Source organism: Fusarium vanettenii (genome assembly GCF_000151355.1).
Source record: "Fusarium vanettenii 77-13-4 unplaced genomic scaffold NECHAsca_35_unmapped, whole genome shotgun sequence".
Classification (NCBI taxonomy): Eukaryota; Fungi; Ascomycota; class Sordariomycetes; order Hypocreales; family Nectriaceae; genus Fusarium; species Fusarium vanettenii.
In genome coordinates this window covers 1,978-26,844 of record NW_003315851.1, presented here as the reverse complement: position 1 = coordinate 26,844, position 24,867 = coordinate 1,978, and the positions used below count along the sequence as shown (strand labels likewise).

Below are 24,867 nucleotides of genomic sequence, written 5' to 3'. Positions count from 1 at the left end.
GTTGAGGAAGATATGACCGTGATTGAGGGTTGGAGTGTAATACCGTGGACGGATAGCGCTTCAATAACCTGTGACGGCTTTTTAATTTAGCTCGACCGGAGTATTATCATCTTTGAGCGACTCCATCCCATCTAGCGCCGGCAACGTATCGATTCAAAGCCCATTGGCAGATCCGAGCTCGGGAAATACAGGCCGATGCTACCGAGCCCACTCATGAGGGTTTGGAATGGGAGAAATGACGCTCATAATGGGTGTCTTTTCAGTTCAGAAATTTGATGGAGTCAATTTTTCACATGCTCCTTAGTATTGCTTTGCAAAGAAAATATTTAGTCACACTCCCCTCCTAAGCTCTTTCTTCCGTACATCTCAAGCCTCGATAGGAATAACCGGAATATCTGTAATGCCAGGTAAATCCTTAAACTTCTTGGTAAAGAAGGCTCGCGGAATTTCCGGACCCCAGCTTGACACCGTGGCAGCGACGGCAGGTTCATCCGCATGCGGCGAGTCTTCGTTGACAAGATCGCCGTTAACATAGTGCTCGACGATGAATCCGGACGAGTTAAACCTCCATCACCATTAGAATAGGAGCTCATTCTCAGAGGTCATTTCATTTACTTACTAGTAGTCAAAGATCTGGCTGCCGAGCACGTGTCTTCCCACACCGAAGACGTTGATGTAGCCCTTGCGGCGTAGGTAATGATGGCCGACGACCTGGCTGTCCACGTCGTCGACTTCGAAGCTGGTGTGGTGCGCTTTGATGCCCTCTTTGAGTTCGGGTGACCCGGCGATGAAGATATTCTGCCCGATTATTAGTAAATTATATACTAGAAGCAGCCTAGCGTAACTTACATGGTGGTCGACGTATTCCTTGCCCTTGTCCAGATGAATGAAGATCATGACCGTCTTTTTGCTCTGCGGCTGGAATAAGGTATCCGTCTTCTTCATATTGAACGTCTTGCTGTACCAGTCAAAGACCTCGTGGATCTTGTCCACATTGACCTCAAATCCGTAGTGACCCAGCTTATGCACCTTAGACGGCAAATCTCTGTCCGGGCGCTGGAAATCGCCCAGCCGCTTCTTGTCCTCCCAGGTGTTCCACATGACCGGCTTAGGAACCTCCCTGGGCTCCGGAACTCGATCTTCCTGGCCGTAGATCAGAGTCACCCCCTCCCCCAGCAGGTCTTTGATAATGACTACTTTTCCCCCGCCCGGCGCGTCAAAGTCATGGATCGGCGTTGAGCCCGGCAACTTGGCTGCCTTCTCCAGCTCGGCCATGGACTGCACGATCCAAGCGCCGCCCCTGAACTTTCGCTTGCCGTCGCTTGTCTTCTCCGCCACGTAGCAGAACTGGTCTATGCCGAAGCCGCGGAAGTAGACCTTGTCATCTTTCTCCTGGACCGGGATCAGGCCGAAGTCTGTGAAGAACTCCTTTGCCTTTTCCAGGTCTGGATGTCCGTAGCGGCAATAGTAGAGCCGATCGAGGAGGATGCGACTGTCAGTAGATGATTGAGATATTGTAAAAATTGGATATCGTTTTAAGTAGGATGTCTGATACCGTGGCGATTTGACGGTGGCATATCCCCAGTTGCTACCATTATATGCTTACTCGGTACAGCCGGGGCCCCGGATCCGAGGTGCGGGTTAGGGAGTGTGGGGAGTGCGGGGAGAAACCCATAACCCTAGACTGGAAGCCGAGAAACCGGGACTTTGCCCGGTAGGTTTTACTCGGGATATTGCAATAGTATTGCGGTTGTGATGATGCTATGCTAACTCCGAAGCTATGCTCGGGTCGGCTTACTTAGCTGTGTTGAGTAAAGCTATTAGAGTACTGGAAAATGCTCTAAACTAATCGATACCCTTAACTGTAGGTTACAAAGTCTTGAGGTTTCTGCAAATTTGTTTTCTAGCTCTAGCTATCCTTAAACGCCGCCGAGAGCTTACAACTTTCGCTTTTCATCTTAAGATGTCGTTTGATAGGCTTATCCGATTCCTGGATAAGGAAGGAATCGAGAGATATGGTAATGTTGAAGGCGAGATTCCAGCCTCGGAACTGGAGGGCAAGACAGTGCAGCTCGTTTCCGGGAGCATTGAATCTGGGTTCAAGGTCTTGGACGAAAAGGCCGAGCTGGTCAAGGTGAGCTACCGCCTAGTTACCATACCCTACACGGTACTTATGTCTGCTCAGCTACTGTGTCCATTACCCAGCACGCCTATTATCATCTGCGCGGGAGTCAACTATAAGTCTCATGCTAAGGAGACAAAGGTGAGCATACCCCCCAGACTGCCAGAAGGTATGCTGATAGGCATGATAGTTTCCGCCGCCTAAGAAACCTGTCATCTTTGCTATTACTCCCGATCGTCTGGCTGGACTACTGGACGGTATTAAGATCCATCTAGACGCGTAGGAGCTGCTAGACTACGAGGGAGAGTTGAGCGTCGTGATTAGCAAGGATGGATACGACATCAGTGAGGACGACGCACTGGACTACGTGCTCGGCTACACAATCAGCAACGACGTCTCGGCTCGCAACCTTCACGCCATCGACGTATCCGGGTACTAGATGGGCTACGCCAAGTCCTTTGACGACTTTGGCCCGACGGGACCTTACCTGGTCTCGCCGAAGCTGGTGCCGGACCCGCAGGCTCTGGACCTGAAGACTACGGTCAACGGCGAGGTGCGATAGACGACGAGCACGGCGCAAATGATATGGTCGTGTCGATAGCTCATCGCGTTTGCCTCTCGAGGCCGTACCTTGCGCCGTGGGACAGTGATCATGACGGGAACCCCGGAGGGCGTTGGATGGCATACGAATGGGTGTCTCAAGGATGGAGATGTAGTTGAGGTCAGCATTGGAGGGCTTGGTTTCATTAGGAATAAGATGGTATTCCATAGAGGTGCTTGAGTCTCATACATAGAAGTTGTTCTTATCTAGAAGATCGATATTAGAGGTTTCGTTTTATTAGCGTCACGTTTCTATATCGTCAAGAGGTGTTAGTTTTTATGCCTGGATTTTATGCATTATATTATTCAACGAGCTGCATTAGTAATAAGTGACTACTAAGAATCTAAAAATAGGCCCTTTAAGTTAATCGCCGGATATCTTATAAAGAGTGAGTTTCTATTGATATTTAATACCGCATATCGACGCAAATCTTCCGAAAAGTCATCCAAAGTTGAAAAATCACCATATCTTCCCAAACTCGCTAAGCCACTCATAGTACAGCTGTCCAGATTTGCCTTGAGAATAAAATTGACTTGTGTAGGGTAAGTCAAGAGGAACCAGGCGGACGTCGTTCCGAGCATAACCTCTTCCTTGTCTTACTGCGGAATTCTCGGCCGAGAAACCCGACTCATATCAGGGTTGTGATTGGTGACAACCAACGAGCCCACGCTGATAAAGACAGTGTCGGAGACAACCTTTGACGAAGCCACAACCTATCACAATCTCAGATTAGCAGACATGGCATCAGTAGCGGCATTATCCTTAATCCTCCTCCGAGGCGGCACCCTCCTCTTCCATGATGATAAGGATCACGTGAACCCCCTCCGCAACACAGACATCCTGATCCAAGCCAACCGCATCGCCAAGATCGGCAAGGGCCTCGTCGCGCCGGCCGGCACCGAGCTCGTCAACTGCAGCGGCAAGATCATCAGCCCTGGCTTTGTCGACACGCACCATCACCTGTGGCAGACGCAGCTCAAGGGATGTCATGCCGAGCAGTCTGTTTTCGACTACCTGGTGACGGGCTTCTGGCAGAGTTATGCCTATAAGCCGCGGGATATGTACTGGGGACAGCTCGGAGGAGCTTTGGAGGCGATCGACGCTGGGACTACGTTTGTACTGGACTATGCCCACGGCAACCAGACTAATGAACACGGTAAGCCTCATGGCCAATTCTGTCGAGGACAATGCTAATGTGTGAATAGCAACCTAAGCTCTATCCGCGACCATAGCATCTGGCATCCGGTCAATCTTTGCTTACTCTTACCCTCCCTACTTTACCAAATGGGACTTAAGAACATGTGAGCTATCGCGCGATATCTTGCTAGATTCAAGCATGGCGCACATTTTCGGGCTCGCCAGGTCCCAGCCGTACGGGAACGGCAGGGTCTAGATCGGTTTCGGGTTTGACTACTGGTTTCTGCCCAAGGAGGCTGTCGTGGGCATCTTTTCCGGGCTGCGCCAGGCGGGAATCAAGCTGTTTATATCTCACTATGCTAAGAACCCGGCTCTGGGTAAGTTCGGCCTTAAATTATCTTACGTGACGTTTCTGATAAGGAAAAAGGAAGCAACCCGTTGATCTCTACCCTCGAGTCATATGGCCTCATCAAGTCGCCCAGCGATATTCTCTTGTCGCACGCGACTGGCCTCGACGCTAAAGAGGTGGCCAAGTTGGTCGAGACTAAGGTTCTAATATCGAGCACTCCGGATACGGAAGCCCAGATGGGATTTGGCTGGCCAGTTGCTTTCATATCGGGCATCAACACCACGTTTGGCGTAGACTGCCATACCAGCAGCACAAGCTCCATCCTCGCTCTCGCCAGGTCTGCGTCGCATATGGCACGCCAGCAGGATGCTGTGGCCGAGACGGAAAATGGCACTGGCGCTCCTCGCCGGATGCATCTCAACCCGAGAGGCAGCACCCAGGAGGCGTTTAACGCGGCCACGATCAACGGAGCGCGTGCAGTCCTTCTAGGAGACCAGATTGGCTCAATCAAGGTGGGAAAACTAGCAGATTTGGTCATATTCGATGCACCCAGTAGCCCTTCAATGAGCTGCGTCTCCGAGTCGGACCTATTGGCAGCTGTTGTACGACACAGTGATGTGCGAGATGTCGAGGGCGTCATTGTCGACGGAGTATGGAGGAAGAAGAACGGCAAGATCCGCCCGGTGACTGTCAAGGAGACGGGAGAGACGCTGGAGTGGTCGCAGATTAGGGATGAGCTGCTCAAGAGCCAGCGCGATATCCAGCAGAGGCAGAAGGGTCTGAACCTGGACAAGGCGAGGGAGGCGCTTGTTGCCATGTTTTATATTGACAAGAGCAAGCTGATTGAGAAGCCACGGGATTGATATTAGATACTTATTTTACTTTGCTTTAGATTGACGCCAATAGACCCGAAGATATTGACTCGGGCATCAGATAGCGTACACAGCTATGAACCCGCACCTCGGATAAATGATATGGACGCTTAGCCGATAATTGGATGAAGATAAAAGATATAACACGGCTCAATAGGAAAGTTTACAAACTTGATCTTGGTCACATAATTCTTAGCCCGGGATAAGTCGACAAAATGCCCAAGCCACTGCCTCCCCTCATCACGCTTGAAGAGCACTTCGTCTCGGCCAAGCTGCTACCCGAGCTCTCCGACATCTACGAGGAGCAGCTCAAGCACCTGCCAGATGTGTCAGCCCGCCTCACAGACCTCGCAACCTTGCGGATACAGGATATGGACACCAACCGCATATCTCTCCAGGTCGTGTCTCACGCGCCGGGCTTGGGTCCCAGACCCCTACACCTTAGCAGCCTGGCAAACGACGAGCTGGCCCAAGCGGTGCGCGCTAACCCGCAACGTCTTGCTGGCCTCGCAGTGCTGCCCATGGCCGAGCCCGAGTCGGCAGCAGCTGAGCTCCGGCGCTGTGTCCGAGAGCTCGGGTTCGTCGGGGCGCTGGTGGACGCCCATGTGGACGGGACTCACTACGATGACCCGCGCTTCTGGCCCGTGTTTGTCGCAGCGGCTGAGCTTGATGTACCTATCTATCTATATCCCACGTACCCGGGGGAAACCCAGCGCTCGGCTTACGAGGGCAACTACGTAGCCGGTGCGGCTCGGAGTCTCGGGTCCAGCGGGTTTGGCTGGCATCAGGACACTGGGCTCGGGGTGTTGAAGCTGTTTGCAGCCGGGCTGTTTGACGAATTGCCGACGCTTAAGATCGTGGTCGGCCACTTTGGCGAGATGCTCCCCTTTATGCTAGAGCGGGTAGAGAAGCTCTCGGCGCGATGGGGAGAACGGCAGAGACCTTGGCGCCAGGTGTGGGACGAGAACATCTGGATCACGACGAGCGGGGTGTGGAGTGTGGCTCTAATGGCGTGCATCCTGAGGAACACGCGGGTCGATCACATCCTCTATAGCGTGGACTATCCGTTTGAGAAGAATGAGAACGGTCTGAGGTGGATCCGGGAGCTGCAGGATAGTGGGTTGGTTACCCCGGAGGAGCTTGAGATGATCGCCTACCGGAATGCGGGGAGGCTGCTGCGGGTTAGAGCGGGGAGTCCGGGGAAGTCCGGGGATTGATGCATGGATATTCTCCTGGTTGTGTTACGTACGTGCTGGTGTTGCTGTATGACGGATATCTATGATTACCTCCTTTTCCATCTCACTCTCGAATTAAGCTTGGTGCCTAGCAGAACTTTCAGTGATACTTTACAAACACCTATCGACAATGCCTTCCGCAGATAGTATAGTGGTTAAGTCCGTCGCCTTGGCCGGGGTGGGTATAATAGCATCTTCCTTCGCTAGAGAACTACTCGCTGATTAATTTCCAGGCCGGAGGACACCTCGGCCGGCAGGTGCTCGATGTACTCCTCAAAGAACAGTCTTTCGACGTTATAGTCCTAGCAAGCCGCGGACGCAAGCCAATCGACTATCTCTCAGGGGCCAGAGTCGCGCTGGTCGACTACGAATCGCCCGAGTTACTTCGAGACGCACTCAGAGGAGTCGACGCCGTTGTGTCTGCCCTAGGCAAAAAGACCGGCCTGGAATGCCAGCTTAAACTCATCGACGCTGTGGTAGCTGCCGGGGTGAAGCGTTTCATACCCTCCGAGTTCGGGGCCGATCTGCAGAATCCCAAGATTCGGGCGTTTCCCACGTACCACACTAAGGTCCAGACCGAGGAGTACTTGGAGAAACTTGCTAAAGAGAACGAGCTTACTTATACGTACATATACAATAGTCTGCTGCTAGACGATGGACTCGATCTGAACGTGTTCGCCGACTTTACCGCCAGGACAGTCAATATCTACGACGGCGGAGGTACTGCATTTTCCACCGCAAGCATTAGTACTGTTGCGAGAGCAGTAGTGGCCGTCTTGAGAAACTTTGAAGCGACGAGGAACAGAGCTATCCGCATCCAAGACTTGTCAACCACGCCACGCGACTTGCTCCAGACGCTTCAGAGGCTCGACGCGGGACACGACTGGACACCCGTTGCCGTCGACACTGAGGTCCTGGTCAAGAAAGCACAGGAAGACTTGGCTTCGGGAATATTCAGTCCAAGGGCCTTTGCCGCCTTTGCAACGAGGGCGACCTTTGCGCCTGGGCTTGCGAGCACTTATGATGCTGACATGGATCGATTGGGCCTCACAGAGATGACCAGGGATGAATTTGAGGGCTTATTGAAGGAGCGGCTGGTGTGACACTTGACGGCATGTACTCGAATGCAATGAACATTTAGACTAGTTAAACTTGGTTTAGTATTCACAGACAAAGTATAGCTGACCATCATCATCAGGAAAAGTACACATGTCCTCCCCTAGTAGAGGCCCCATCTTGTCACTGTTATCCCCTTGATACGTATGCGCGAGGTCAATTTGACCGCCCTGTGAATTGTCTACCGTTGGCTATGGTTGCTGGGCAGCCGGACTCGTGTTCTGCGGCGCAGTAGACGAAGACCTCGCCGACATGGCAGACTTGCGTCGCCCCAGCTCCTTCTTCCTCCTCCTCCTCGCCTTGTCGATGCTCCGCATGACCGACCGCCACTGGTGCACCCTCCGGTGCCGGGTCGGCGAGTCCCAGCGCAGCACGGCGCTCTGTTCCACCACCCGCCAGGCCTTGTCGGCGTCTCGCACCAGGGGCCGTCTGGAGAGCTCGCATAAGATGATGGCGAAGGCGTGCCACTCGTTATAGCATTTTGTCAGCCATGACCAGTGTGCTACCATGGGGTCGGCTCGCAGTCGGTATGAGTGCGTCATGCATTCTATCGCGTCCTGGAAGACGCGTCTTCGCTGGTCTTCGTTCAGCGAGGTCTCTGAACCGAGAGGGTTGAGGGCCATGAGATGGAGGTTGGAGATGATGGTGCCGATAAAAGCGCTGACTAACTACAGGATGTTAGAACACGCGTTTGCAGATAGACGGAGGCTTATACAGCGGAGCGACTCCCGGGATGTCTTGTTCCCGGAGAATCGGTCGATAATTTTTTCCCGCTGCTTGTCGACCCACGCCTGCTTCTCCGCTACTGTCATGGGCTTGAAACTCTTCCCGGTATCCGGGTCAATCCTGCGCGTGTCAATCATGGTCCGCCAGATGCTGGAGGCCCAGCAGCGGGCGGCCGTGAAGGACATGTCGGTCATGCTGCGAGACTCGCTCGGATACTCGGTCATGTCTGGGTGCAGATCTTCGTCGTTCACGTTAAGGGGCGGTCTGGAGTCGAAGCTGCTTAGCTCCATGCTGGACATGGATCAGTTCGGGATATTGCATAGAGACGCGGATGATTTGACTTATAGGCCTGGAGAGCACGAGTAGTCCTCCGAGGCAGGCGTGTCGAGGATACATATACCCCACCATAGCCGGCGACGCATCTCGGCATTAAAGGGACTGAGGTTGAGAGCGCTTCCGTCGCGGTGCATCCCGAGAGACTGCGCGAGCCGAACAGCTAGCCCGGTCATGTTCCAGGAGTATGTAGGATCGCGGGAGCGCAGGAGCACCAGATACACCACAAAAGTCTGCAGCGTGAGCATGTCGTCCGTCTCCATCAGCCTCGAGCGAGACAGGGCGCTGTCTGCGCCTCGGCGCAACTTGGCTAGCAGGGTAGACTGCTGCACGCCGAATTGCAGCTTACAGTCGTCTGAGGAGAGGCTGTTGACGGCGCCAAAGTATATTACGAACAGGAGAGCCTCAAGCGGTGGCTTGAGGTCCCGCGGGTCCTGTATTGCTTCGAGCACCATTTGCTCGACCGAGGGTATGTGCAGGATGGTCGCGACCGGGTGGACATTCTCCTTGAACAGTTTCCACGCCTTGAGTCTTTGGTGCTGAGGCAGGTGGGGAGAGTCGGGACCGATTTTCTGGGCACAGGTGTTGAAGATTGGGGCGTATTGTAGTGACTCGAGGCCGGATGCAGGGGGACTCTCTTCGCATTCAGAGTCATCATCGTCGCTCACTACAGCTTCGTCCATGTCGTGCTAGAGAGAAGGGACATCAGTAACATGGAAGTGACCTACGGGAAGTTTGCCCACCTCAGTATGCAGAGCCTCCCAGAATGCACCGCTCACGTATCTCTGCCGACCGTCATCCCTTACCAGCTTCCCCATTAATGTCCCGTACGGTGACTAAGCTGAGCCTGAGGCTTCTCGAGAGCCTTCGCCAGACGCACTCGCAGTATTGGCAGGGTTGAGCTGCAAGCTACTAGTCGAGTCTGTGTCCTGCAACGGTGAGTGAGACTGCTGGAGAGGGCTCGGAGTCTGCTGTGTAGCATGCGATTCATTGCCGACGAGACGGTACCCCGGCTGATTTCCCGTGCCGCCGGACCCGACCGAGTGAGGAGGCATCGGTGGCGTCGGCGGCATATTCTTGGGGTCTGGCTGGCTCTGGGGCAGAACGGAGTTCAACACAGAGGGCGGCAGCGTGCCCTGCTCCATGCAGCTGACCAACGTCTTGAACATGGGCTCGAGGCGGTGGAGCTGCTCCAGCAGTCGCGTGTCCCGGAGCATCTGCTGCGCGTCCGGGTTGTTGTCGGGCGGGTAGACGCACTCGGTACCGGACTTGCTGCAGTGCTGGCACGGCTGCTTCTTGTCGCAGCCGACCTTGCGGCGGCGGCATGCCGCGTAGACTCTCCGGGACATGCGAGGCTGTGTCTGCTGCTGTGCCTGCTGCTGTTGCTGTTCTCGCTGTTCCTGGCCGTCTCCAGTGGGATTCCATGCTGAGATGATGGTGTCGCCTTTAGACATGGCTTGGTCACTCGGCGGAACTTGAGACTGCGGTTTGTCCCGAGACTCTATCTCGCGCTGGTGTTGGCAGTGGTGATGTTCCGGATCCGATGACGGATTGTCTATGTACCAAGGCTTGTGCCCCAATTGTCAAGGCGGCGCCAAGGGAAGGTCGTCTACGTCGCCAGTGGAAGCGATTACCGTCCAATGTGTGCAATAGTAACGAGCCAGAGCTTGGGAACTACATGCGATACTGAATGATTGTGAAGAGGGGAAGTCGTCGTCCACGGTAAGCGAGCATAAAGAGGAGGCGAGATAAGACGGGCAACGCATTTCTATCCATTATTACTAGACACCCATGCTATATGGTAGCGTATGCCACGAGATTCCTCCTTAGCGCAAGGTGGTATTAAGCGGCTTGCAAAAGTGCGGGGAAGCACGAATCAGGGTAAGGGTATTTGCTCGGCTAGATTTCAGCGGGGAGCCTGGCCTATTATTAATCCTGAGGAGATGGGAATCTAAGAAAAGAACGGTCGCCACGGAGTACCAAGTACCACTTAAGCATGGCATGTCTCTGCTGTCTCGGCTGGGTAGGCGGGGGCCGGATAAGGTGACCAGGAAGGGAAGAGATAAGCAGACTGGACCTTGGTAATCTACTAATCTAAGTAGGACCAGCACCCATGCTCGGCACACAGCGGCCGGGGCTCCGGGGTCCGGCATCTAGAGACCCGTCCGATCAAGACTTAAAAGACTTGGGTCGATACCGTGCTGATGACTGTTGGAAGTAAATTAAAGAGCCTCATATTTGCATCAAAAGTTTTATCTAGTATGACCTCGTCAACCTCTGTAGTGGAAAAGTCAGAGTGGCTCATCTACATTCTAGACCTCCCTGACGCCAAAGAAAGGAGAGCCGCCGTGTTTCCGTGAGTATACATTCCATGTGTCAAGTAACGCTTCCATGACGACTGACCCCTATTAGTTAGCACATTTAAAGGATGAAATCGGACCCTTAGGACTTTTGGGTGTTTGGAGGTGAGATAACTCTGTTTCGCTCTATAATGACAATCATCTCTGATTAATATGAAGGAGCCACTTTGAAGGACCGTGCGAGCCCGGGATAGCCCCCGCAGATAACCGGCAGCGCCATGCTGGTTTTTGCCTCCAGGCGGGACGACGTTGTGGCCCGCCTTAAGGATGATCCCCTGGTCAAGGAGCGGGTTTGGGATCTCGAGAATGCGCAGATCTATCCTTTCTTCCGACCTAGGCGAAGTGCTATTTGATGGATTGTCCGGATATGGGGCCGAGAGGGTAGAAGTCAATGCGTGTGTTCTCTAAACATATATCTCGATTTGATATCAATACATGTCGGTTTCACTGCCGTCGCATATCTACTCAAGACCGCCCATGTTTGCTCTAGATCTCTCTCTAGAACTCCCCTAGAAGCCCCACGCTCTTTGCATCACCCGCGGGAAGCACTTGGCTTACGTAGACGGCGCCTAGATCTCTATCCCGGTTCACAAACCAGCTAATATTGGGCATTCTATTCCAGGTGAGCGTCTTGGATGGGAGATTGGGCACATTCCCCTGAATAACCAAGCTACCCAGGCTAAATGCTACCTCGGGATGACCCGTGTCGTCTCCAGTTAATTGCTTGTGCAGGGACTGTCGGCAGTCGTTAGCGAAGCGGACCATGACCGGTGGATACGGAGCGTACCTCTTGTCCCATAAGTCCCTCGTATTGACGTGTTCTCGTCTCAAACTGAGTCGTAAACATGGCCGCCGCAGAGTCCGGCTTGAGGAGGACGGGCTTCTCCTTTAAAAGATCTTGCAGAATGGCGATCAAGTCCGAAGTTGACGTAATGAGGCCCATACCGCCGCTATCATCTTGTGCATCTAGCGGATACGGAGACGGAATCGGGGCCAGCTCTCCCGTATCTGCCCGATGCCACATCTGGGCCAAATTTGTCAGGATGTCTGGTCTCGTGGATGGATGGAAGGTCGAGCTTCGTAGTCCAAGAGGCTTGAACAGGTTGTTTTCCATGTAGGCGGCCAGTTTCGTGTTACCGTTGAGTCTCTCCACCAGCACGCCAACCCAGTCGAGGCCTGAACCGTAAACCCAGCTGCTCCCAGGCTCGAAGAGGAGAGGCAGGGTAAAGGCCTCGGCCACCTTGCCGCTCATCACCAAAGGGGGTTCCCCTCTGGACTTTCTCCATGCTACTAGTATCGGGTGCATGGCGTCGTAGGAGAGGCCGCTTGTGTGAGTTACCAGATGGCGCAGGGTGATTTTGTTTTTGGCCGGCACGAGTTCAAAAAGTCCGTCGGGCTTGGCCTTGATGATATCCGGATTCTCAAGTTCTGGCAGCACGCTGCCAACCAGGTCGTCCAGACCAATCAAGCCCTTCTCAACGCATTGTAGCACGGCGATCGTGGTGAGGAGCTTCGTGCAGGAGAAGCCCCAGAAGGTGCTGTCGAGTGTGATTTGCTGACCCTTTTCTTCTTTGAGCTGCCCTTTAGCAACGGTGTAGAAAGTCTCTGGATAGATATGTGAGTTGAGGCTTAATCGCAGTTTACGGTGGCTGTACCGTCTTTACTAAAAGCAGTAAGCACTACTCCCGGAAGCCCAGATGAGAGGTCCTGTGTCAGAGAATCGAGTGTTTCTTCGCATTTGAGTTTCATGATGGCAAGCTCGTATAGGTAATCGAGATGGTAATGTGCTCCTAGTTAGGAATTAGCAATTGGCAGAGGGCGTATTGGAATTGCTGCTATCGCGAGACATGATGTAGCATGACCTCGTATTTATTTACGAATATTTTTCCAACTGTTCACCTTCTTGGTGATGTGATAGATAGTGGAGCCTAGTCTCGATCACCATAGTGCTGCTCGGCGGTCTCGGCCGACGGGTCAATCCCTGTAATTTTGGTCACCTCGATCTCGAACAGCGTCTGTAAGTCTCTCGGCCGGGGTCCCGGAAGTCTAATCAGTAGTGCGACTGTCTAGATCGTGCTTCATACACTCCCATCCCCAGTCTCGTGGAACCGGGGCTAGGTCACGGCACGAACCAAAGCAACATGGCGGACAAGCAGATACCCTCGACAGCGAGCGCCTCCGCCTCCAACACAGCTCCAACACACACAAGCAATGCCGGCAGAAAACGGCGCTCATGCTTGATGTGTAGCAAGCGAAAGGTCAAGTGCGACAAACAGAAGCCATGCACCAGCTGCGTCAAGGCTGGAAACGAGTGCGTGTTCCCCGCCAGCATCGCGAACCGGGCTCAGGTTGGGATGGCACCGGAGATCTTTGAGATGCTGCAGAGACTTGAGAAGGCTGTGCAGACACTGGAGCCCAAGGAGTCCGAGACGGCTGAGGCTTCTTTGCCTTCCAATCAGTTCTCTGATGGGGATGGTCAAACGGAACCTCTGCAGCCTGTGGTTCCCACTGCTGCTCAGGAAGGAGCAGCGTCTGAGATTCAGCCTGAGCCTTATATCCAAGAGAGCTCAACTGGAACTGAGCACCAGGCAGAGGGACAGGAAGCAACTGGTAAAACCCCTAGTGCAGTGTCGAGCCGCAGCGAGAGCCCTGGCAAGATTGTCCGCGACCACGGCAAAGACATATACGTGAGGCGGTGGTTCTGGGACGACGGAAGCACCGAGGTAAGAGCTCGTAAAACCCCTGCTTGGAACATTTCTAATGATATACAGATCAGCAGTGGCTCCCAGTTAGATATAGACGATAACGACACCCATTAAGATCAGAGCGACATGCAGAGCTCGTCGACAGGTCGCCGTCCGGGGACACTGGCCAACCCCAAAGAACAAGTTATGCAGATTTTGGTTGCCCAGAAAATGCATCTTTGGGGCATATACAAAGAAAGGGTGGAGCCGTTGACCAAGTTGTTGCATCTTCCGTCGCTGGAACAGGCTGTTCTGGGATGGCATTCACCGAGCTCGGCCGACGGTATGCAGTGCAACCTTTTGGCGACCTACTACGGAGCGGTGACCAGTCTGAGCGAGGAAGAATGCGTCGTGATCTTTGGCAACGGGCAGGCATATGTCCTATCCCACTTGAGGGAGGAACTTGAGGCACTATTTGCCAGCGCCTTGCTCATCCATACTGGCGATATCCGACCACTGCAGGCCCTGGCTCTGTACCTCGTGTTTCTCTAGCATCATGAACCCCGATTGTCTTGGAAGCTGTCAGGCCTGGCTGTTCGGCTGGCTCAGACCTTTGGGCTGCACAGAGAGGATAGTTTCGTTGGGCTGTCGATATATGAGGTGGAGATGCGACGCAGGCTTTGGTGGCAAATTGCTATTTTGGATGCACCGTCTGCGGAGGCTTACTCTGGAGAATACAACCTGTAAGCACGGCACGTCCCAGTTTGAACTTTCCGGTGCCTCATTCTGATTTGTTGACGCAGGCTTGAGATGAGCAGCTCTGACACCAACCCGCCCCGGAACCTAGACGACGCACAGATATATCCCGCCATGGCAGAGTACCCGCCTGAAGCAAGACGCATCACAGAGATGACCTTTACGCTAGCCCGCTGCCAGATCACCAGCATGTATCGCTGTATGGCTGACTCGAGAAGACTGTGCGGAGCTACAGGGAAAGCGTACGCGGAACTTACACCTCAGGAGCGGGCTGATTGGGTCGAGGCTTGCGAGTCGGACTTCTCAGAGCGCTTTCTTCGAGAATGTTCTCCGACAAATGCCTTTCACTGGGTGAGTTTTTAGGCCGCTGTACTGTAAACGAAACGTGCTGAGATGAGCTTCAGACTACTGTCATCTTCACCAGGATGCTCTTCCATAAAGCCAGACTGCACGGATGCAACCCACTACACGACGCAAAAACCATGCCAGAAGCCACCCGCGAGAGGCTCTTCCTCGTCGCTGTCGAGGTGATGGAACTCAACTACAAACTGCGGACCGATCCGCGTACGCGCCCGTGGCTCTGGCTTTTCAGCTCCTACACGCAATGGCATGCATTCTCGCTCGTCCTCGTCTGGCTGCAGATGGATCCGTTCTGCAGATACTCGCGTCGAGCGTGGGAAGCGGTCGAAAAGGCCATCGTGCTGCGGTGGGAGCATCCCGCTTCGCTGCTGAATGGCAGGAAACCTCAGCAGTGGCGGTCCATCATTAGGTTGCTGGAAAAGGCGCGGTCGGCACGGCGGGAGGCTTTGAGCAAGCGGGCTAGACGAGGCTCGAGGAATGCGAATGACTTGAGGCGGGCATCTTTCAGAGGTTCCGTGGCGTCATCCTCATCGGCTGTGCCAGTGATGCATACTTCATCGGCTACCGCAAGTTATCCCAGACAGGAAACACAACCACAGCAGCCACATGGTCCACAGCAGCAGCCCCCTATCAGATCAGTTGAACCAAATGCGTCTGGCCCCCCATAGGCTACCACGGATGTCTCGTCATTGCCTCTGCAACTCACTGATATGATATAGAGTCCATGGCGTTAGGCATATACTAACACGATGCCGGATTTCTCCATGGGTGGTATACTAGATCCACTCCTAGACCCGGATCAGATGATGATAGATGGCCAGTTCTCTGTTGATGACTTTGGATGCGTGCAGGACTTTTCGTTTCTCGATGATATTTTCTGATGAATGGCGGGGTGTGGTTGACATTGGACATGTATCAAGTGATTTTCTGCGTCTTGGGTACTACTGGAATCACGGAATAAGTGTAAATGAAAAGTTTATCTTGAGGCTTCAAGGGCCGGGCTTTAACTATAATAAAAACGCATTGTCAATATCTCATAGCATTATATCCCAATGTTAACAGAGTGGCCTCTTTTTTTAACCTTCTGCCGCCTACAGTAGAAGACTTATACCTAGCTCTATTATCATGAAAGGTTAAACCTCTCATGGGTTGTTTAACTGCTCCAAACTCCGTACCAGAAATAAGAGAATTATCTCTTTCTATCTTCGGGAGACTCAGGTAAAAGAGTAACTATGTAGTAATAGAAGGGGTTCAGGGGGGCTTACTCATGTACTGGAGAGCTTGCCAATCACACCAAAATCATACAAAGAATCATCTAAACATTCAAATGATGTCTAATTGTCTCAGCTACTGACTCTCATAGGTGAACATCCTGAATCTTCTGATGTATCGCACTGCTCCCTTCCAACCCCGCGTGCGTTGCCTCATCCATACCTGGAATAATTATCTTAAACGTCTCCCGAATCACCGCATACTGAAAATACCCGCATCGAGCAATAGGTTGCGTCTTGGAAACATCCAACTTGCCATCGGTCAAGACGTCATCCCGGATATGCACCGCAATCACCCTACCAATGACGACGTCGACCGTCCCCATCGGCGGCTTAGCAGGCAGCCGCAGAGTTGTGTGGTAGACACACTCAAACTTGACGGGACTGTTCTTGACCATCGGCACAGGATTACCCGGCAGCGCGCGGCTGTACTCCTTCTCGAGCCCCGCGCGCTCAAACTCGTCCACGCCGTATTCGACCTGCTGCGCCGAGATGTTGACGGCCTCGCGGAGGTCCCAGGTGGCCAGGTTCCAGTAGAACTTGCCCGTGAGCTCGGCGTTGCGGACCGTGTCTTTGCGCTGCGAGTCGGGCTTCTGGTTGGCCGAGAATATGACGTATGGCGGGTCGAAGGTGAGGTTGTTGAACTGCGAGTAGGGCGCGATGTTATGCGTGTCCGGGTCTGTACCGGAGATGGTAGAGATCCAGCCGATGGGGCGGGGGACGACGCATGCCTTGAAGGGGTCATGGGGGAGGTCGTGGGGGATGTTTCTAGGTTCATAATATATTGTACGGTTCTGTGAAAGTCTTGCTTGAGAACTGAAAGGAATTCTAACACTTCGAATTGCAGATCTTATTCGAGGTTGTCAATCATGGATCTCATAAATGCAAGGGTTCATAAGGAGCACGACGTGTTGTCATCTGTTGTTCCGGAGCTGTCTAGCGTCTTGATACGGATTTACGAGCACGGCCCGCAGCTCGTGTTCAACGGAGAGCCTCGGGCATTCCGCATTCAGTGGAAGACGCGGCCGAGGATCGTGAAGCTATGTTCCCCCGCAAAACTCGGGGGATGAATCCGGGGATGAATCCGGGGTAGAGTCTCCACTCTGTTGGTGACCGAAAGCGATTGAAAAGAAGGCCTCTTTTATGGTAACCTTGATGTGCCTGTAATTCTGTATCTTGTATAAACAAACTTATTCCTTGCGAGCTACCCAAACATCTTATCATGTCGCCATAGACTTCTACCATTGAACCCATTGATGATGATGTCGAACTTGGCCCTGGCCGTGATATCCCCACCGATGGCATCCCGGTGAACTTTGTGCCAGCCAAAGCCGGCGACATCATCAAGCTGGGGCTCATCACCTGCCGCGTGCTGGAAGATGGGTCTCGCATAGGTGAGTGCGGCCAGCCCCCAACAGGAAGAAGCTGACCCGTGACTCGTCGGGTAAAGACAACCGCATCGGAGCGGCCGAGTTCACTCTCCCCCCAAAGCTCAAGGGCCCACCGGCCCACTGGCACGAGATGCACGACGAGACCTTTCTGACGACCAAGGGCACAATTCGCTACTATCTTCCAAAGGCGGATGGCACTGAGGATATTATCGACGCCTACGAGGGGGACTACGTGACTGTCCCAACCCGGGCTCCCCATACCTTTAGCAACCCGACGGACCAGGAGGTTAAGTTCTTCAACACGTACACTCCGGCGTACTATATCAACTACTTTAAGCTTTTGGGCACGTATGTGCAGGAGGGCAGGCCGATTTCGGACAAGGAGCACTTGGATGCCATGTCGAACTATGCCACGCTTCGAGTGCCTAAGAAGTATCTCGAGAAGAAGGACAAGTAGTTAGCCGCTCTCATGGATAGATGAAATGCGTGATATTAGTCGTGGTATAGGCCTAGCTAGATTTATCAATCCAAAAGACTGAAGAGTTGCGAATATTTGTTACTGAAAAATAACTTGTCCTTTCTCCAAATTGTCTTGTGAAATGCGACCTTGGGCCATCCCAAAATTCTACATTGGAAGGGCACCATCTCCTTGGAAATCTCCCATATCTTCCTTATCTCAAGACGAACCCGGGTCGGATGCTCGGCCGGCGGGGTGGGTTACCGACAAACCCCAAACCCCGAGAGAGTCCCACCCCGTTAGATTTCCCGAGGGCAGCCCCTCCTCATTGCTGCCTCCGTATCAGTAGGCCTGACCAATCCAGCCGGCTGGAGATAGGCTTACTCCGGCCGATTAGCTGCAGTAGTAGTCAATTGATGCTCTCTTACATTCCCTCCCTGGTCATGAACGAAGCCCAACATATAGTAGACGATTCACTTTGTTGCTTCCACCCTCAGAGCTATCACCCCTTCAATTAGTTTACTACATTGACCAAAGAGGCAATCATGTTGATATTTATCTTGCCTGTTGTAGCGGCTGCAGTCGCCATTGCCTACGGTGTGATCTGGGTTCTCGTCGACTACGTACGCATCCTCCGGCTTAGACGGCGTATGGCACCTGGCCTATTCCCGCTACCCTTGTTTGGAAACATCTTTCAAATCCCCAACAGCAGACAGTGGAAGAAATTCGAAGAGTGGTCATTCAAGTACCAGAGTCCCATCATCACTATCTGGGATGGACATACCCCTGTTATCATTTGCAACGATGCTTGGTCAATGTCGAATCTGTGCGATAAGATGGCAAACATTTACTCATCACGAGTAGTTAAGACGCTCACTGGAAAGATCTTTGGTTTGAACAAGTTCAATCAAGCTGGCCTGGCCTACGGGGAGTAGTGGCGACTGCACCGGAGACTTACTGTGAGTTGCGGTCCTTATCGGTACTGGCAAGGTGATACTAATCCGATTATTAGCACTCGGCTGCAAATGCCCAGATTGTCCAAACATACCGAGCTGTTTAGGCAAACGAGTCTAAGCTTCTCATCAACGAATGTCTCAATGATCCCGGAAGATTCGTCCAGGGTGCCCTGCGGTTCACCGTGTCCATCGTATCCGTCATCGCCTGGGGCCGCCGGATTAGCAGTGAATCCGACAATGTCCTCAAAGTGGCCTAGGCATTTGTCGGAAGTGCCAATCTCGGCTTCCCAGGAAAGACTTACACCGAGGCCATACCTATCCTTGCCTCGATGCCTCTATGGCTCAACGCGCTTCCCAATTAGCTGAGGAAGCTTGCCGATACTTCCAACAAATATTTTTACGCCTTGTCCGTCGAGGGCGCTGAGGCTGCACAGGATAACTTTGCAAAGAGGCTGCTGAGAGAGAAAGAAGAACATGGTCTCACCAAGGTCGAGATTTCAAATCTGACTGGCAACTTCATTGGCGCTGGAGTTGATACCACGATGAGTATAATGTTGACGTTTGTCCTGGCCATGTGCCTCAACCCGTATGTTCAACATAAGGCACAGGAGGAGATAGATGGCGTGATTGGCCACGACCGCTATCCAGATTGGTCCGACGAGGGGAATCTCCCCTATCTGGCGGCCATCATCAACGAAACACTTCGGTGGCGGCCTGCTTTCGCCCTCGGCGGTCCTCCCCACGCCCCGACTGAGGATCATGTCCACAACGGATTCCTCATTCCAAAGGGAACAGCTGTCATCGGCAATCTCTATGCCATCTCACGCAACCCGCGCGAGTATCCCTAGCCGCAGAGGTTCTGGCCGGAAAGGTTTCTTGATGGATTCGACCGGCCGGCTTACCCGAACAAGAGAGGGCATAACGCGTTTGGCTGGGGCAGGCGAGTGTGCAGCGGAGAGGCATTGGCGCAGCAGAGTCTATACTTTACTATTGTCTCTTTGCTGTGGGCATTCCATATCCGCCCCGGGCTGGATGAAAATGTGAGCATATTGTAATAATCCGCGGATTGCCGGCTAACAAATGAACAGGAAGTCGAGGTCACTCTCGATCCAGACGCATACACCGTCTCGCAAGTAAATCGCCCGGTGCCTTTCAAGGTGCGCTTTTTGCCAAGGTCCGAGAAGATTGCCAGCCTTGTCAAAGAAGGGGCTGAGAATGCGCGCTCGGTGCTTCGAGCCTTCGACGCCGAGACTAAGGTCACTTTTGAAAGCGCTTAGTCAGTGTCTCTTGACATGCCCGTCGCACACTCAAAGGGTTAGACTATTGGGAATCCGTGTTATGGAGGGACAAGTTTTTCGTGATGATAGGAACAAGGCGGATAGAGCGGAAGGGGTAAGGAGGTGTGGTTGGTTTGAAATAGGCAAGGCTTGTCTGATATTTGGTAGATGAGGATGAGACAGGTAGCACTGAATTTAATTCTCAACTGGTATAAACCTAGGCTATTTCTTTACATTGAGAGGTGTCTTGGCTTTGTCTGAAGGGTAGTAAGGTTGCTCTAAAACCACATGTGGAAAAATGTAATGGGGTCTACCTTTAAGATGTCCTGGGTTTTGCTGAGAATACTAAATAATTGACTGTATAATATATCTCGCTATGTTTTGAAGCAGATTGGGTAACTTGAACAAAGAGAGTAGCTCGTGACGATACTGGTACCGCTGAATGCTCTTAGGGGCATTATTGTATAGATCTAAAATGCTTGTATTATAGTCAATGTGTTCTAGATTAATAATATATTCTTTTTTATTGTTAAAGCCCGGGCCTTATGGATTAAATGAGCCATAAGATAGCATCATGCCATGATAAAGAATGAATGAATAATATAGCTCTTATGTTAAGTAATAAAATTTAAAGCGACTCTAGAAAAATTTCATGGAATGAATCAATCACCACGATAACCCCTCCGGAGCATTATTTCCGTTGAGGACAGAGTGCCCGCAAACACCACGGCAAAACGCCTTATCCTCCTCAGAAGATGACTGAGCAAGAGCCCTGCGAGCAGGCCACCACTCCTGACCGCGCTTCTTCTCCTCGTCAAAATGATTATGCAATATCTTCTTCACCAGCCCCGTGATATACGTGACCCCTTGCTCGACATCAGGATGGAACGGCCCGGTGGTGTACGTGTCGTTGTTCAGGTTGGCCTGGGATCCGTTGGCGAGCCACTTGTCCTCTCCCTCGACCTGGGCGAAGAAGTCGAGCTTTTCCTGCAGCTGCTCCTTCGTTGCGTTCTTGGCACGGTAGACCTCGTACCGCATCAGGCTGGTTGTAGCCGAGGTTGGGACAATGGACATCATGTAGAAGAAGACGGGTCTCAAGAGTGTTAGTTGGAATATTGTCAGGGATCTCAGAGTCTTACGTCAATGTGACTGAGGCGTTTGGGAACATGTAGGTAGGACTGACTGAGCTTGAACGCTCTTCGCCCTTTCCGCCGAGGTGCTCAACCCAGTACTTGTGGCAACCGTATACCATTTGCCTGTTATTTCGAAAGAATGGTGCAAGGCCGGGATGAGCGGTAGGGCAATGGTAGCACTATTGGTTCCCATTAGAAGATTGAACGACCAAAGGTCGAACCGGTGCACAAACCTCATTGTAGTTCTCAATCAGAGTCTTCCAGTTAAACTTGCCCTCCATCGACCAAGTGTGATCGTACTCATAGTTGCTCATGTCAAAGTTGCTCAGCCTTGGCTGCTTGTCTACTCCGCCGAACTGCTCTTCCCAGCTCAGAGTCGGCTTCTCAGTAGCATCTAGGTTGACCCAGAGGAACCCAAGATCATCGATGTGAGTGTGCACCTTGTACAGTTTGTAGTCATCCTTCTGGAAGCCTTCAACCTGGTCAAACCGGGGGGCCTTGGCCAGGTTTCCGTTCATACTGTATGACTATCCTGCCAAAGTCAGCTGAGGCTCCAGAAACTTTAAGTCTACTCATACCGTGGTATTTGCATGATAGCACCATGACCTTCCCCGCATCTTCATGCACAATCGGGAACGCTCTGTGGCGACATACGTTGAGAAACGCGTTGACGCTTCTAGCTCGGTCCCGGATGATGAAGAAAGGGTAGCCGGCCATTTCATAACGAGCGTACTTTCCAGGCTCGTTGAACTGGCAGGAATGGGAGATGAGTATCCATGATTTGCTGAATATGGCCCGTCGCTCAAGCTCGTAGAAGCCTGGCTCGCGGTACTATGACGCTGGGAGAGTGCTTTGCATGATGTTCTGATTTTCTGTTCTCTGAAATCCTAGGGTGAAGTGATCATTGCATTGCGTGGTAAGACAATTGCATGAATATTGCGTGTTTAAGTTTCAGCTCCTGCCTCGATACTTTGGCCGGCAGCCCCCGCATACCGGCCGAGAAGTCCGTGAAGGCTGCAGATGGAAAAAACGCCCGTCGGCAGCTACAAGCAACGACAGACTTCTAGATACTTCTGCAGCCAAGACCGACCGTTACACGCATAATCTTGCTTCGTAGCATCTCAGGTAAGAATTGCAGGGTTTTATACTATTGGTTCGGCTTCGCGGCCGAGGTCGTCCGTGAGCTTCTGAGATGCGGGGTGAAGCGGCGAATACCTCGGATTCCAGCTATACAATCCTCCCCCAGTATCTATGGAGATAACGCAACCCCGATTTTAGATCCACTAAGTAGTCGAAATCTGTCATAGCAAATTCTGACCTCTTAGCGTTTTGGGCTGGTTCGGGGATTCTTCATATCATCCCACCTAGATAAGACACCCCGATATCTCGAGATACTTGACAATCACGGGCCGTATCTAGGCCATTGATAGAGATTACAATGCATCCTTATCTCCTCCTCTTAGCCCCTGCCCTTCTTCTCGCAGTCCAGCTGCTGATCAGGCTTTATCAAATCTTGGCTTCCCCATTGGCGTCAGTCCCTGGGCCTTGGCTAGCACGATTCACGGATCTTTGGTACGCTTGGCGAATCAACAGAGGCCAATTCGAGCGTGACAATATCGCTCTACATCAGAAACATGGTAAGCCGTTTTGCTGGATTGCATGTTTCACAACTGACGTCGAGCAACAGGCCCAATCGTCCGTTATGGTCCAAAGAGATATAGCATTTGCGATCCTCTCGCTGCCAAGGTCATCTACGGACATGGCGGCGCTTTCCTTAAGTCGTCCTGGTATGATTCCTGGGGCAATCCGAATCCGCACAACTGGTCCATCTTCTCGGACCGCGATGAGAAACGTCACAGTGCCAACAGGCGGCTCTACTAGAACATGTATAGCATGTCTTCACTAGTTAACTACGAGCACTATGTCGACGAGTGCACAAGGCTGTTTCTGCAGAGACTGTCGGAGATGAGTGGTCGGCAGGGCACTGCTGAACCTGTTGACATGGGGCATTGGTTCCAATGCTACGCCTTTGACGTGATTGGAATGATCACTTACTCAAAAAGACTTGGCTTCCTTGATCACGGTCAGGATGTCGGAGATATCATCAAAAACCTTGAAAATCATCTGTACTACGCGACCGAGATCGGTGTATACCCGTCTCTGCATCAGTACCTCGCACCCATCAGGAACCGGCTCGGGAAACGCGGCACAGGACGGCATTATATCGTCGAGTTCACCAAGCAGTGTCTGGCAGACCATCAGTCTAATCCAAAGGCGATTATCTCTGATGACCTCGATAGTGCCTCTGAATATCATGGCACCATGGATTTTCTTTCTAAGTTCATTGCTAAGAACACAGCCGATAACTCCTCATTTACGCAGTATCACGTCCTTGCCGGCTGCGTGGCGAACATGGTCGCAGGCTCGGATACTACGGCGATAAGCCTCAGTGCCATTCTATATCATCTTCTCCGCAACCCAGACAAGTTGCGAATTCTGCGAGAGGAGATTGAGGGATTCTTTTCCAACAAGACCGGTCCTGCGACGAGCATCAACTTCCAAGACAGTCTTGGCCTTCCATACCTTCAGGCAGTTATTAAAGAAGCCCTCAGGATGCATCCAGCAACTGGCTTACCTATCGAGAGAGTTGTGCCTAAGGGAGGAGCTGCCATCAGCGGGAAATTCTTCCCAGAAGGGGTGAGAGGGCATCTGTGTTCCGCCAATGGGATAACGCTAATCACCGAAACAGACCATCGTAGGTATTAACAGTTGGGTTGAGCATTACAACCCAGCAATCTTTGGCCAAGACGCCAACTCGTTCAGACCAGAACGCTGGTTGACTACGGATGCGGATCAGCTATCAAAAATGAGCCGACACTGGATGCCCGTGAGTATCAAAGATTGATTAAAAGTTGCTGCGGCTTCTGACCAGTTTCCAGTTTGGCTTGGGGTCCCGAACATGTATCGGAAGACACATCTCAACGTTAGAGATCTCTAAGATGATTCCACGGTTGCTGCATGAGTTTGACTTTGAGCTTCGAGGGGATAAACCGTGGGTTACTAAAAATTGCTGGTTTGTTAAACCAGTTGGGTTCCAGGTATATGTTAGTGCTCGAGTGGATTACTAAGACAGATAGTCTATATAAGTACAAGTTTTAAAAAATAAAAATCTAATTAACTTTTTTAAAAGTTAAAAATTAATTTAATTAAACTACTATACTTAAGGCTATTACTAGGTAGTTTATTGCGCGAGATAAGCTAGCCTTTATAGAGTTATATTTAAAGTAAAAAATAGTTAATTCTTATAAAAAGCCTATTTCTATTACTAAGCTATGTTTACTTATATTAATATATCTTATATAAACTACCTAGAATAAGCTTTCCCCTACTAATGCCTACCTTAATAGACTTTTACTTATTAGCCTTATAAGTATAAATTATATAAGGGCTGCTTTAGAGCCCATGCATAGTAATAATAGCAATGCCTGGGATAACTTAGCAAATATATTTAACTTAAACTTTTATTAAATATTTCTTTTTTCTTTAAAATTATAATAAGAGAGTAATTCTTAAGAGATAAACCGGTCATATTGGTTTATATTAGCACTAGATTATATTATATAGCCTTAAAGGGTAATATAATATTATATCTAGTAATATACTTAGAGGTATTAAGTATAACTAAGTTATATTAATAGCTAAAATAATTATTATATAAGAAAGTATAATAA

At 51.6% G+C, this 24,867-nt stretch overlaps 15 protein-coding genes across 15 annotated transcripts; 10 read left to right on the top strand and 5 right to left on the bottom strand.

The window, feature by feature from the left end:
- Positions 1-618: 618 nt before the first annotated feature.
- Positions 619-1,494, bottom strand: NECHADRAFT_55706 (uncharacterized protein; the record flags this gene model as incomplete). Its single annotated transcript, XM_003042423.1, has 2 exons — positions 619-798; positions 850-1,494. Coding segments are annotated over 2 exons (825 nt in total), but the record flags the coding sequence as incomplete, so codon positions are not given.
- Positions 1,495-1,963: 469 nt separating this feature from the next.
- On the top strand, positions 1,964-2,903 carry NECHADRAFT_98244 (uncharacterized protein; the record flags this gene model as incomplete). The annotated part of the gene is made up of 6 exons (XM_003042443.1): positions 1,964-2,134; positions 2,186-2,263; positions 2,313-2,379; positions 2,416-2,546; positions 2,577-2,675; positions 2,724-2,903. The coding sequence occupies 6 exons, from the start codon at positions 1,964-1,966 to the stop codon at positions 2,901-2,903; spliced, it is 726 nt and encodes a 241-aa protein (XP_003042489.1).
- Positions 2,904-3,461: 558 nt separating this feature from the next.
- On the top strand, positions 3,462-5,072 carry NECHADRAFT_88932 (uncharacterized protein; the record flags this gene model as incomplete). Its single annotated transcript, XM_003042442.1, has 4 exons — positions 3,462-3,879; positions 3,956-4,110; positions 4,153-4,237; positions 4,288-5,072. The coding sequence occupies 4 exons, from the start codon at positions 3,462-3,464 to the stop codon at positions 5,070-5,072; spliced, it is 1,443 nt and encodes a 480-aa protein (XP_003042488.1).
- Positions 5,073-5,296: 224 nt separating this feature from the next.
- On the top strand, positions 5,297-6,298 carry NECHADRAFT_55715 (uncharacterized protein; the record flags this gene model as incomplete). The annotated part of the gene is made up of 1 exon (XM_003042441.1): positions 5,297-6,298. The coding sequence occupies one exon, from the start codon at positions 5,297-5,299 to the stop codon at positions 6,296-6,298; it is 1,002 nt and encodes a 333-aa protein (XP_003042487.1).
- Positions 6,299-6,654: 356 nt separating this feature from the next.
- On the top strand, positions 6,655-7,419 carry NECHADRAFT_55696 (uncharacterized protein; the record flags this gene model as incomplete). The annotated part of the gene is made up of 1 exon (XM_003042440.1): positions 6,655-7,419. A coding segment is annotated over one exon (765 nt), but the record flags the coding sequence as incomplete, so codon positions are not given.
- A 204-nt stretch (positions 7,420-7,623) lies between these two features.
- Positions 7,624-9,945, bottom strand: NECHADRAFT_88930 (uncharacterized protein; the record flags this gene model as incomplete). The annotated part of the gene is made up of 4 exons (XM_003042422.1): positions 7,624-8,092; positions 8,222-8,449; positions 8,564-9,158; positions 9,372-9,945. The coding sequence occupies 4 exons, from the start codon at positions 9,943-9,945 to the stop codon at positions 7,624-7,626; spliced, it is 1,866 nt and encodes a 621-aa protein (XP_003042468.1).
- Positions 9,946-11,048: 1,103 nt separating this feature from the next.
- NECHADRAFT_55699 (uncharacterized protein) lies at positions 11,049-11,204 on the top strand (the record flags this gene model as incomplete). The annotated part of the gene is made up of 1 exon (XM_003042439.1): positions 11,049-11,204. A coding segment is annotated over one exon (156 nt), but the record flags the coding sequence as incomplete, so codon positions are not given.
- A 145-nt stretch (positions 11,205-11,349) lies between these two features.
- Positions 11,350-12,436, bottom strand: NECHADRAFT_55702 (uncharacterized protein; the record flags this gene model as incomplete). The annotated part of the gene is made up of 2 exons (XM_003042421.1): positions 11,350-11,574; positions 11,630-12,436. Coding segments are annotated over 2 exons (1,032 nt in total), but the record flags the coding sequence as incomplete, so codon positions are not given.
- A 646-nt stretch (positions 12,437-13,082) lies between these two features.
- On the top strand, positions 13,083-13,256 carry NECHADRAFT_19938 (uncharacterized protein; the record flags this gene model as incomplete). The annotated part of the gene is made up of 1 exon (XM_003042438.1): positions 13,083-13,256. A coding segment is annotated over one exon (174 nt), but the record flags the coding sequence as incomplete, so codon positions are not given.
- An 831-nt stretch (positions 13,257-14,087) lies between these two features.
- Positions 14,088-14,459, top strand: NECHADRAFT_19679 (uncharacterized protein; the record flags this gene model as incomplete). The annotated part of the gene is made up of 2 exons (XM_003042437.1): positions 14,088-14,278; positions 14,351-14,459. Coding segments are annotated over 2 exons (300 nt in total), but the record flags the coding sequence as incomplete, so codon positions are not given.
- Positions 14,460-16,008: 1,549 nt separating this feature from the next.
- Positions 16,009-16,707, bottom strand: NECHADRAFT_55705 (uncharacterized protein; the record flags this gene model as incomplete). The annotated part of the gene is made up of 1 exon (XM_003042420.1): positions 16,009-16,707. A coding segment is annotated over one exon (699 nt), but the record flags the coding sequence as incomplete, so codon positions are not given.
- A 518-nt stretch (positions 16,708-17,225) lies between these two features.
- On the top strand, positions 17,226-17,770 carry NECHADRAFT_55713 (uncharacterized protein; the record flags this gene model as incomplete). The annotated part of the gene is made up of 2 exons (XM_003042436.1): positions 17,226-17,316; positions 17,373-17,770. Coding segments are annotated over 2 exons (489 nt in total), but the record flags the coding sequence as incomplete, so codon positions are not given.
- A 545-nt stretch (positions 17,771-18,315) lies between these two features.
- On the top strand, positions 18,316-19,574 carry NECHADRAFT_88925 (uncharacterized protein; the record flags this gene model as incomplete). Its single annotated transcript, XM_003042435.1, has 3 exons — positions 18,316-18,630; positions 18,831-18,974; positions 19,089-19,574. 3 exons carry the CDS (start codon positions 18,316-18,318, stop codon positions 19,572-19,574), a joined length of 945 nt encoding a protein of 314 aa, XP_003042481.1.
- A 1,095-nt stretch (positions 19,575-20,669) lies between these two features.
- NECHADRAFT_55718 (uncharacterized protein) lies at positions 20,670-21,967 on the bottom strand (the record flags this gene model as incomplete). The annotated part of the gene is made up of 4 exons (XM_003042419.1): positions 20,670-21,096; positions 21,143-21,315; positions 21,370-21,663; positions 21,698-21,967. Coding segments are annotated over 4 exons (1,164 nt in total), but the record flags the coding sequence as incomplete, so codon positions are not given.
- Positions 21,968-22,574: 607 nt separating this feature from the next.
- Positions 22,575-24,376, top strand: NECHADRAFT_88923 (uncharacterized protein; the record flags this gene model as incomplete). Its single annotated transcript, XM_003042434.1, has 6 exons — positions 22,575-22,773; positions 22,824-22,923; positions 23,029-23,891; positions 23,929-24,023; positions 24,076-24,188; positions 24,373-24,376. 6 exons carry the CDS (start codon positions 22,575-22,577, stop codon positions 24,374-24,376), a joined length of 1,374 nt encoding a protein of 457 aa, XP_003042480.1.
- Between the last annotated feature and the right edge of the window lie 491 nt (positions 24,377-24,867).